The sequence below is a fragment of the Bison bison genome, unplaced genomic scaffold, assembly GCF_000754665.1.
Source record: "Bison bison bison isolate TAMUID 2011002044 unplaced genomic scaffold, Bison_UMD1.0 scf7180017864485, whole genome shotgun sequence".
NCBI classification, from domain to species: domain Eukaryota; kingdom Metazoa; phylum Chordata; class Mammalia; order Artiodactyla; family Bovidae; genus Bison; species Bison bison.
In genome coordinates, this window is record NW_011495045.1 from 7,403,985 (window position 1) to 7,415,770 (window position 11,786).

General features: G+C 38.4%; 1 protein-coding gene across 1 annotated transcript in view; it reads left to right on the plus strand.

The window, feature by feature from the left end:
- The window catches only part of SLC40A1 (solute carrier family 40 (iron-regulated transporter), member 1), a 115,154-nt gene that overhangs the window by 92,679 nt on the left and 10,689 nt on the right, over nucleotides 1-11,786 (plus strand). The window contains exons 4-8 of the mRNA XM_010862937.1: nucleotides 236-245; nucleotides 446-513; nucleotides 5,749-5,908; nucleotides 8,069-8,184; nucleotides 9,437-9,563. Of these exons, the coding sequence (XP_010861239.1) occupies nucleotides 236-245; nucleotides 446-513; nucleotides 5,749-5,908; nucleotides 8,069-8,184; nucleotides 9,437-9,563 (481 nt within the window). The remainder of the gene's footprint in view (nucleotides 1-235; nucleotides 246-445; nucleotides 514-5,748; nucleotides 5,909-8,068; nucleotides 8,185-9,436; nucleotides 9,564-11,786) is intronic.

Genomic DNA, 11,786 nt, shown 5'->3' on the forward strand with positions numbered 1-11,786 from the left:
GACCGGCAGCTCCACGCAGGTTTTGGAGGACTGTGGCTCAGCTGTTAACCAGCGTGCTTAGCAGCTCTTTTGACTCATGTTTTGGTGGAGGTTAAGGAAGAAAGGAATTTCAAGGTTTGGGAAAGGAGTTTGCACACAAACGAGGATGGAATCGACTGGACAGTTTGGATTGCCTTGTTAAAAATAGAATGGAGTTTAAGACTGTTGAAACAAGAGCTTTCTTCACTGTATGTGAAGTTTTGCAGGTATTGACCAATAATAATTGACCTCATGCTGAACTTTTCATTTACCCACCAGTTTCCAGGTGACTTGATGAAATCTACATGGTTTGCCCCACAAAGCAATTTTTAATTATTGTATTTAATAAGAGCAAATGAATGAACATTCCAACCTCAGTTCACTCAGGTGACTACGCTTTTTATCTCCCCACTGTGTATCTTTGCAGGATCCTTAGCAAACTACCTGACCTCTGCAAAATTCCTTCTCTACCTTGGTCATTCTCTGTCTACTTGGGTAAGTGATGATCTACAGTAATTCTTACAACATACTTGCACAATTTCTTGTTTCCTTTCATTTGGGCCAGTTGTATTAAGCCACCTTCCAGTTTTGTCATGCACCTGAAGAAATCAGTTGAACACACATGCTCTAAGTTATTTTCACCAAAGATGTTTTCCCATAGGTGTTAGTGAATGCTACTTAATTGTTAGGTTATCATACTTTATGTAGACCAACAGCTATCCAAAGACAGGATTAAAAAGGGCAGGATTATCTTCATTACTTGTATTGTATTTTGCCTTACAAGGCTTAATAAATGGTAATATCTGCTACCAAGAATGGATGAATGTCTCATTGATATTACTTTCTGCTTTTACATATTTTAAGGTATTTGTTTATTTTCTTTTGTTAAGATAAGTTCCAGCATACCACACTATGAAAGTACAGTAGAATAATGGCGTGACTAACAGGCTAAAAATAGCAGTTCTAAGATTAATGTAAATATGATGGACCCCAATAACAAATATCTGAGAGATGAAAATTCTGGTCTTTTCAAATGTTATCTGTAGCTAGATATATGTGAGACATCTCAGTCTATCTTAAAAGCCATCATCCAGTGAAAATGAGCAGCTGATTAAGTCGCCCTCTGACTTCTTACATGGTCTTGGAAGAGTCCCAGTGTTTCCGTGGGCCTGGGTTCTTTCACCAACACCCCCTGACCTCAAAGAATAATCCCCGAAGGATGATAGATGTCTTTTTGATTATTAAATCATTTTGGTGATTAAAATCTTTTAAACAATTGGTCTTATTGTTTAAAGCAATAAATCTGAGTATATTCTATTCATGTGTCATGTGTCATGTGTGATAGTTACAGAACCATAAGTTTCTGTTTTACAGAACTGTAAGTAAGGAGAATGAATTTTGAGAATAAATTTTGTGAATGCTATTTTCTTTTTAAAGTGGAAACTTCTATTGGATCATCCTTAAGACATGAATGCAAACTATAGTATGAGGAAATCTGTACCCATGCCCTTGGGAAATTATTAAGCTAGGTTATCAGCTCTTTAAGAAAGAGCAGTTCAAAGATGGCTTTTTAGAAAGGCCAGCTTCTATCTCCCCAGAGGCTTAGACAGGGATGACTCTGCAAATACATGTAAACAAAGTAGACTTGGCCTGAGTTCCATTTCCGGTAACTGATGATTCTAAGTAGAAATCGAGTGAAACTGCCCTTAATTAATTTAAATCCAATTAAATTATTCTTCCAATTTAATTCAGTAGTATTGAGTATTTTTTTTAAAAAGTGTTACGTGATGGACGTAAGTGTCTGAAATTCTTATCTTGTGATCTGGACCTATCTCTTAGGGGAAGAAGGTGCCTAACTTCCAAATACTGATCAAGTTTTAGATTTATATGACCTTTCGTTAGTAGGTTGACAGGTCAGATTTGCCAAAAGAGTGGAACTGTGATTGTTCCAGGAGGATTTGTTTTTTGTCATACAAAACACAAGAAAAATGACAGATGCTTACTCCAGTCTTAAAGATAATTGAGCAAAAGGAGTTCTTGTGGGAAACTTGGATTAAAACAAGACACAGCAATTACAGCCATGTACGGTTTAGTGGATTTTCACTTCTTGGTGCAGAAGAGTGCAAAAAAGGAATGCTCTCTAATGCTAGATAATTCTGCCTTTTGAGTGTTGTCTCCTGTTTGACGCTTTGCCTGGTTTTATTCCAACAAAATATATGTATGCATATGTGTACAAATCTGTCTATCCATTGCCCGTGGTTTCCTGTACACTGAGTATATAGGTGTTAGGGTAGAAGGTTATATTGGGTTAGATTTGTTTGAGGTTGAATGCTTTTTGTTTCTGACTTCATTTCTTTCTGCCAGTGGATCAATATATTTTGCTCTATGCTATCAGAATACAAAATATGGTAAGAAGCGAATCCTGTTTTCAAGGAACCTATGAAATAATTTGGTATGGGTTTTAAACAATGTATCTAATTACAAAAAGATAACTAACAGTGTAAGGCAGTGAAAAAGGGTGGCCAGTGTTACTATCTTATGCATCATGCTATGGACTGTCTCCATTTATGTGCCAGATGTCTGCATGGTGCCGGCTCTTAATTCCTTGGGTTTCTACTCATAGGTATGCTTCATGCAAAATGCCACCTTCCTGCCCCACCCTACTTTATTTTTCCATGTAGCATTTATACCGCCTGGCCTACTCTGGGTTTGCTTTAGGTCTCTGTTCACTGGGATGCAAGCAGCATGAACATAGATCTTGATTTTTGTGTACTGCTGAATTTCTAGTGCCTTCAGTATGGTTCGGAGAAGGCAATGGCACCCCACTCCAGTACTCTTGCCTGGAAAATCCCATGGACCGAGGAGCCTGGTGGGCTGCAGTCCATGGGGTAGCTAAGAGTCGGACACGACTGAGTGATCTCACTTTGACTTTTCACTTTCATGCATTGGAGAAGGAAATGGCAACCCACTCCAGTGTTCTTGCCTGGAGAATCCCAGGGACGGCGGAGCCTGGTGGGCTGCCGTCTATGGGGTCGCACAGAGTCGGACACGACTGAAGCGACTTAGCAGCAGCAGCAGTGTGGTTGGGTACATAGTAGCCTCTCAAAAAGTATTCAGTGCAATAATGACATTCATTTGGCCTTTGGCTCAGTGCACTGGATGTAGATGAACATGTAAACAAATCCTCAAAGTATGATGAGAGCTTGTGGGAGGGCAGGAAATGGAGGTTAGGAAAGAATGGATGGGTGGGCCTGAGAGCTCGCTTGGTCAATATTTACAGAGACTTTACCTGATTCTTGGGCTTTGTGAATATTGAGCCTGTTACTTCTTAAAGCCTGAGCCTTTGGAAATTGGAGCAAGTGGAGAAGTTTTATTCTTCTCCATCAAGGAGGAGGCAAGAGAGAAAACTTTTGTGGCACTTGTTTCAAAGTCCTGCTTTAAAAAAACCTAAACAAATTCTTTTGGAAAAAAATATAGAAGTAAAACAACAAAGAAAGGAAGAAGCACCTACTGTATAGCACGGGGAACTGTATTCAAAATCCTGTGATAAACCATAATGGAAAAGAACGTGAAAAAGAATGTGTAACTGAATCACTTTGCTGTACACCAGAAACCAGCACAGCATAGTAAGTCAACTGTTCTTCAATGGAGTAACTGTACGAAAGGAAAGAAAGAAGCAATAGGAATAATATTTCTTATTCTTTATGATAAATTCTCTCATGGAGGCAGGCTATCATTTGAGGCATTTATGTGTTTTTATCTTTTTAGAGGATGGAGATTAGGATAAAGCACCTCTGCCCTCCTCATCCCATTTTCTTCTAATCAAATATAAATTTACTTCTCATGTTAAAGGTTAAGAAAATAGGTTAATTTGTTACTCTTATTGACATTTTTATCTTAATGTAAAATTGTCTTTTTATTGTTTTCAAACAAGCTGTATCGTATATTTTTAGTCATTTAGTATAATGGTATTTGAAATGTTATTCCTACTTAAGTGGAAGAAATTTTCCATTATCAAAGCAAACTTTAAAAAGCTGTATGAGAAATACGAATTATGGTTCTAATTAAACCTCAAACTTCTTGAACATTCATGTAACAAATCTAATGTACCAGAACATTATGGTTGATGAATTAGTCTTACTCTGTACTCATTTACAGCCAGGATTCACTGCGCATCCATTTCTTTGCTGATTCCACAGTTATTTGCTGTGCTTCTAGTCTGGGCTTTTGCCCTGTGCTGAGGCTTGTGCTAGAGCTCACATCCCAGACCATCAAGTGAGAATCAGTCTTTCAAACACGGTGCTTCCACTGGTTTCCAGATGTTTACTCGTCCTGGTTCACCCCATCCCTCAAGACCCTAAGGTTAACTTTGAGCTGTGGTTCTAAATAATGTTCATAATCCTCTACACCAAAGCTTCTGTACCTTGGCACTACTGATGTCTTGGCCTGATTAATTCTTTGTTGTAGGGACTGTAGATGCCAGTAGTAAACCCACCCTCACAGTTGTAACAACCCAAAATAGATCCAGACATTGCTAAGCAATCCCTGGAGGTTCACCCCCGTTTGAGAAATACTGGTCTATATGAAGTTTATTGTAAATGTTTGCTACAATATGCACATCCTTTTAACTTGGGATGCATCAGATTGTTGTCTTGGCTTTATTAAATGTTTAAAATCATACGACATAGCAGGATAATACATTGCTCCTTATACACTAAATTTGTTGAGAGGATGTTAAGACGTTGGAAAGAACTAGGAGTGTAGTACTACTTCCAATCCGTAACTGTGGAGGCTAGCCTGGGAATTTATTTTCCTGTAGTGATTCCTCATAGCGATAGGTTATGATAGAACATTATTGTCCTGGTTTAGGTTAACCTTACAAGTCAGCAGTGGGGCCTAAAAACTCATAATAAAGTCCATTTTAGACTTCTTACACATTAATTTGCTCAACTCATTTAAAAGTTTCTGTTACTCATTTTGCAGCAGTGAATTCCAGCATTTCCTGTATACTCTGGAGAGAAGAAATAGTTTTTCTGGTTTTTTTTTTTTTCCCTTTTAAAACTCATCTATGTCAAAAAGTTAAATTATTTATGTATTTATTTCTGACATCTTCATATGGTGCCAGAATTTGAAAGTATTAACTTCATCTTTTTGATTGTCCTGATGTTTTATGTCTTTGAAATTTATTTCTGAAGTAGAACATGGATTTTAGAATGTTATAGGTAAAAGAAACTTGAAAGGTAATGTAGTGCATTCTTACCATGTACAAGTTGGGAAACTAGCTTTTACTTGACATCCAAGGCATACTGATGTTTGTAAACTACGATACTGTAGTTTCATTCTGGTTCAGTAGCAAACTCCTTTATGCCTCTCAATCCCAGGCCTGGCTAGAAACCTGATTAAAAAAAAGGGAACAGGTTTTATCTCAAAAAAACCTTCTTGAACTTGGAAACTGTATGCTTTTCTGGAATGATAAGTATGTTTGTTTCATTAATATGCTTTTTCTCTCAGGTTTACTTAGTCATTGGGCAGGAATATTTTCCGCTGTGCCTGGATGAACAGTTTTAACACCTGACCATGTTCAATCCATAGAGGAATTGTTGACTTTGAAAATCTCCTGATAGAGTCGGAAAATGCTCTTTTGTTAGGGAAACGATTTTTTGAGTGTAATTGGCTAGAAACCCCCACCGCCCGAATCTGTCAGCACCTGTTCTCCTGTCCTGTTTCCAGGGGGACCGGATGTGGCACTTCGCAGTGTCTGTGTTCCTGGTGGAGCTCTACGGGAACAGCCTGCTCTTGACGGCGGTCTACGGGCTGGTGGTGGCAGGCTCGGTGCTGGTCCTAGGAGCCATCATTGGCGACTGGGTGGATAAGAATGCCAGACTGAAAGGTGAGTGGTGTCATGGGAGCCTCTGTGTTCATGGGACCAGTGCCTGCCCTACAGAGAAGCCACTGTGACTCACCCACTGAACCTCTGCAGCCCCTACCTGGGTGGTAGGGTGCTCAGGGGCAGCACCCCTGCTTGGAGGGTCCTGGGACTCCCGCAGAAAGATGGGATATCAGGATATTGAGTTTACAGATTTGGGGAGGTATCTTTTTTGGCTGTTCATAAATTACAAATGTTAATGATTAACATCATAGCACTTTTCTGTGAACCATGTTAAACATTAAAAGTTTACTTAACTCTGGCATCTTTTTAACCAGGACTTGCATTGGAGTTCACTTAATATAATGTTCCTGGGACAGCTTTAACATCTGTTTTCTGGGGTACTGTGTTTCATATAGGTGGGTGTTTAGGGGAAATGGAAACAATGGGTTTAAAAAAGAGTATCTGATTACAGCTGAATTATTAATTTTTTAAGAAAAAAGAAGAAATGATAGTATACTGACATTAATCTAGAGCATTAATCCTGAAATCATTAAGTATTGTATAAGAAAGAGAACAGTTCAGTTATTCAGAATATAAGGGCAATTTGGATAATAATTCAGGGCAGAATTTCCCAGAATTATTCAGTTGATAATGCTAAGACCTGGCCATGTCTGTCTTAGTCATTGGGGAAAGATTGAGGTATCTGTTTCTTTCAATGCAGGATGACTGCCCTTGGTTAAAGAGCAACTGGATTATCAAATTCTAGGACTTGATGCTATTAGTAAAATGGCCAAGATGGACATTATTTTATTTTGAGAATCAACAGACCAAAGAACATATAAAAAAAGGTTTTGTATCCTAGAAAAAAAATTCCCAGTTATTTACATCATTATACATAGGGGCATGGGAATGTTATATATAGAGACCTTTAATCTTATGATTGTTGAACACTGAAATTGTAAGTTAGGAAAGAATGTTGAGTTGGATGAAGAGGAGTTCGGTGGGATAGCAATCTTGCACTTACCCGATGTAATCAACTCATGTGTCTGCCTCCATGAAAATCTTTGATGTCTCTAGGCTGAGTTAGCTAGAGACACTGTTTTTTCTGCACTCTCATTACAGCTTAGTTACTATCTCACTTATGCTCTTACAATTATCTGTTCATTTGTGTACCCTTCCTGTGGTCTGTGGGGTTCTGAAAGCCAAAAATCTCATTCAGTTGGTATTTAAGCCTTGTACAATAAAAGGATGACTTATATGTTGGGATTTTATTTCAAACTAATTTCAGAAAGCAGTTTGTTTTGTCTCGAGGCTTTGATATAACCTTCTAAGCCAGAATGAGCTTTACTGTCCTTAAAGGCAAGAGCTATAATCATACCTTTCATATACAGCCCTCTGTGTTTTTCAGAGTGCTTTCATGAGTATTTTATTTGAGCATCATAATGACCCCATAAAGTAAGGAAGGCAGATAGATGTGTATTATATCCTCACTTTATAGACACAGACACAAGAGTTTAAGTATGCTGCCCTAGATCATCTGTGTAGTGAGCGGCAAAGGAAAGACTCCATGGTGTCCTTTCCTGGTATCCTGACCCATGCTTGTGTCAGCTCTTTGTCTCCTCGGATGCCTCACTCTCAGAAAATTGGCATTTTCTCTGAGGAAAGGTGTAGTTTAGAATTTCATAGCAAAGCAAATAGCTTTAGTGTTCTAAAAGGAACACACTGCTGCCTTATTCTTGGCAATTTTTTATATGTCTTTCCTACTCATCCGTACCATTTTATCAAATTCAGCCCGCCATCTAGGAGGTTATGAATTTCATGACCTCTTCCTTAGCTTCTTCCACGTTCTTAGTTTTGCCTAAGCTACAAAGGGCTGAGACGTGGGTCTTGTTTATCTAATATAGTTCTGTTTATGACAGTATACTTTCAAGAAAATAAATGAAAATACGGTCGTTATGAATGGCTTTATCAGGGAAAATGAGAAGTACTTCTTTATTCTGTCAGCAAGTTTTACTGGTCTGACGTGATATGCTGAGTCCTGCTAGAAATAGTTCAGGTAGGAATGTTTTCATTTCTTGTAATTTGCATATGCATTTATACAGTAGAACAGTGATGCATGGATGAAGACAGCTCCGTTGAGATGCTTTGGTGTGTGAACACTTTGTTTCTCCTTCTGTGTAGTGGCCCAGACTTCACTGGTGATCCAGAATGTTTCGGTCATCCTGTGTGGAATCATCCTGATGATGGTTTTCCTACATAAGAACGAGCTTCTGACTATGTACCATGGATGGGTTCTTGTAAGTTCTCAACAAGATTTTTGATGGCAGAAAATTGATGTATCTGTTAGTGATAAAAGAGGAAAACTGATAGGGAATGTCTTTTGCAAATAAGCCCTGTTAATTTTTATCTCATAGTTTTGTTGAGTTAGACAAGGCTGTGATCCATGTTACTTTAATATCCCCTACCACTTTGTCTGGGTTTTTTTTGCCCATAACAGGCATTCATTATGTGTTGTTTGAATTTAAATTTTGTTCTATTGTTTTTTTTTCCTTTTTTGTTTTAATGGCAGTTCAAAGAGTTTATTACATAATCCAGTTGCTAGCTTTCAGATCATTAGTATTAACCTATAATTTGTTCACACCATATAAGAAATGTTATCCATATATATAAATCAGTCATGATTGTGGTCCTCCAATAATAATTGGTATTTGTATTTGAGGACGTGAGTAGATAACTTCTCACACTTTAATCTCATGATAGCTTGACAGAAAAGAGCACAGAAATGGGTGTAGTGGAAAACAATAAATTTGGTGTCACTAGTAAATCTTAGGTATATTTGAATTGATATTGTAGAGTTCCAAAGCTAGATGGACAAGAAATCTTCTACTCTATTCCCTTTATTTTGTTGATGAAAAAATGAGGCAAGGTGATGTTAGCTGATTGCCTGTGGTCATGCAACTGGAAAATGTCAGAACACTGATTTGAATGCAAGACTTTTCACTTCCCCTTCAATGTTTCTTCCAAAGGACATATTTATGGGAGGAATTAAAAACTGCCCTGAGGTTAACACTGTGATAACTAGGTCATATAAATGTGCATATGACTCTTTTGTATCATGTATACTACGGATGGGGCTTCCCAGGTGGCTCATTGGCAAAGTATCCACTTGCCAAAGCAGGAAACGCAGATGTGCTTTGATCCCTGGGTTGGGAAGATCCCCTGAAGTAGGAAATGGCAACCCATGTCAGTATTCTTGCCTGGAGAAGTCCATGGACAGAGGAGCCTGGCAGACTACAGTCCATGGGTCACAAAGAGTCAGATGTGACCAAGCACTCAATATGTTTTTGTACCACAGAAGATACGGATTAGAAAGATATTATGCCCTTTAACTTGACCACTGCTATGTTATAGTTTCATGTCTACAAGTAAGATGATTTTTTTTATAATTTATGAAATTAAGTTAAAATAAAAATTTTATTATGCTACCAAAGACCAGTCGGTACAGTGTAGTAACACTGACATTTTAATGTTTTTCCTGTAATTCCTTAGACTTCATGCTATATCTTGATCATCACGATTGCAAATATTGCAAACTTGGCCAGTACTGCTACTGCAATCACAATCCAAAGGGATTGGATTGTGGTTGTTGCAGGAGGAGACAGAGGCAGATTAGCAGGTAATTTGCTTTTCTCTTTCTACCAAATGGTTTATATTAGGATTCACTTTAAATCAGTGGTAATAACTGAGGCTTAAGCCTTTTTTTATGAGTAATTTTAAGGAATAATAAACTGAAAGAATAGTCTTTTTCTTACATTATCAATCTTAGCACAAAGATGTATCTCACTGTTAAGAAGCTAATTTATAGGCTAGTGACCTTCTCTTTTATTCTATGAAAACCTGGCAAATAGAAGAATATTTCTTTTGAGCTTTTTCTTTCTAATACTTAAAACAGTGAATATCTGACATGAATTTTATCATTATACTATGGTTATTATTACCAGTACCTATTGGTCATATTGTGGATATTACTTTTATCCAAACAAATAGAAACAAATATGTGGCTCAGCTGGTAAAGAACCCTCCTACCAATGCGGGAGATGCGAGAGATGTGGGTTCAATTCCTGGTCAGGAGTATCCCCTGCAGAAGGAAATGGCAATCTGCTCCAGTATTCTTGCCCGGGAAACTCCGTGGACAGAGGAGCCTGGAACACAACAGCCCATGGGGTGGCGAAGAGTCGAACATGACTGAATATGCAGCACACACACACACAATTCTAGGATAGACTCTAGAAGTTAATTCCTTCAACTTTAAAGTTATAGTTGATAACTTTTATTACATTATGTATGATGCACTGTAACTGCTGTTATGAACACTAAAGAAGTAGAGGATAGAATGTAGGTCTTACAAAGCTTGCATTTTAGTTGTCCATTGGAAATGTACAGGAGGGCAAACAAAGGCTGAAGGGTGCTTACAGAACAGTATATCCATTACATCAGTAACACCTGGGCTTAGAGTAACCTACTTACTCAATATTCCCTACTTACCTCCTACTGCATAGAGCACCCAGACACAGATGGATTGAAATCGCGCCGAGTAAAGGAGGAATGTGCACTTATTTACCCATCAGGTCAGCTGGGTCAGCTCTGCTAGTCACTGAGATTAATGGGTATCACAAACTCATTGCCAACCACCCTGACTGACAAGACCATTCCCGATCACTTTAGTGGCTTATCCCAGGACACAGAGGCTGGGGTTAGCAAGCAACTTTGTTTGACTAGACATGTGGTTTAAAAAAAAAAGTTGAGAGAAAGGGAACAAAATCTGTGAAAGGTCTACATGAAGAAAAAGAAGGATTTGCTTAAGTCATCACTTTGTGATAGCAGTAATAACACTGCTTCAGATAGAGATACCACGGTGATTTTAGAGGTCAGTGAGTATGGAAGATGAATTTAGCACAGGAAAGCCTGTATTGCAGAAAATTCTCTCTGGAGCTAAAGTAGTGATTCTCATTGATTTTTCTTCCTATGATCATTTACTAATAGGAAATAATTCCATATCTCTTTTTGTCACATAGAATTAAAAGATAAGATTTTGTCCTTTTTAGGGTATTTTTCCCTGTTATTTTCTTTCTCTTTTAGTGTGTTGTTTTAAGGATGTAACGTATGTCCATGTTCTGAAATTCAAAGGGTACGAAAGGATATGTTTTAAAAATAGATCACATATATCTGTTGAAATGTATTTGGGGGAAAAGTTAGTTTTTAAGATGATTTTCTTTCTCATATCTGAATTTCTTAACTCATGCTGACTCTGTGAAGTGTGTAGAGTTTATAATTGGGAAAAAAAAAAAAAGCCCCGAGTAAAGAGAAAGTTACTCAGAATCTTTCACATCAGATCAGATCGGTCACTCAGTCATGTCCGACTCTTTGCGACCCCATGAATCGCAGCACGCCAGGCCTCCCTGTCCATCACCAACTCCCGGAGTTCACCGAGACTCACGTCCATCGAGTCAGTGATGCCATCCAGCCATCTCATCCTCTGTCGTCCCCTTCTCCTCCTGCCCCCAATCCCTCCCAGCATCAGGGTCTTTTCCAATGAGTCAACTCTTTGCATGAGGTGGCCAAAGTACTGGAGTTTCAGCTTTAGCATCATTCCTTCCAAAGAAATCCCAGGGCTGATCTCCTTCAGAATGGACTGGTTGGATCTCCTTGCAGTCCAAGGGACTCTCAAGAGTCTTCTCCAACCCCACAGTTCAAAAGCATCAATTCTTTGGCACTCAGCCTTCTTCACAGTCCAACTCTCACATCCATACATGACCACAGGAAAAACCATAGCCTTGACTAGACAAACCTTTGTTGGCAAAGTAATGTCCTGTTTTGAATATGCTATCTAGGTTGGTCA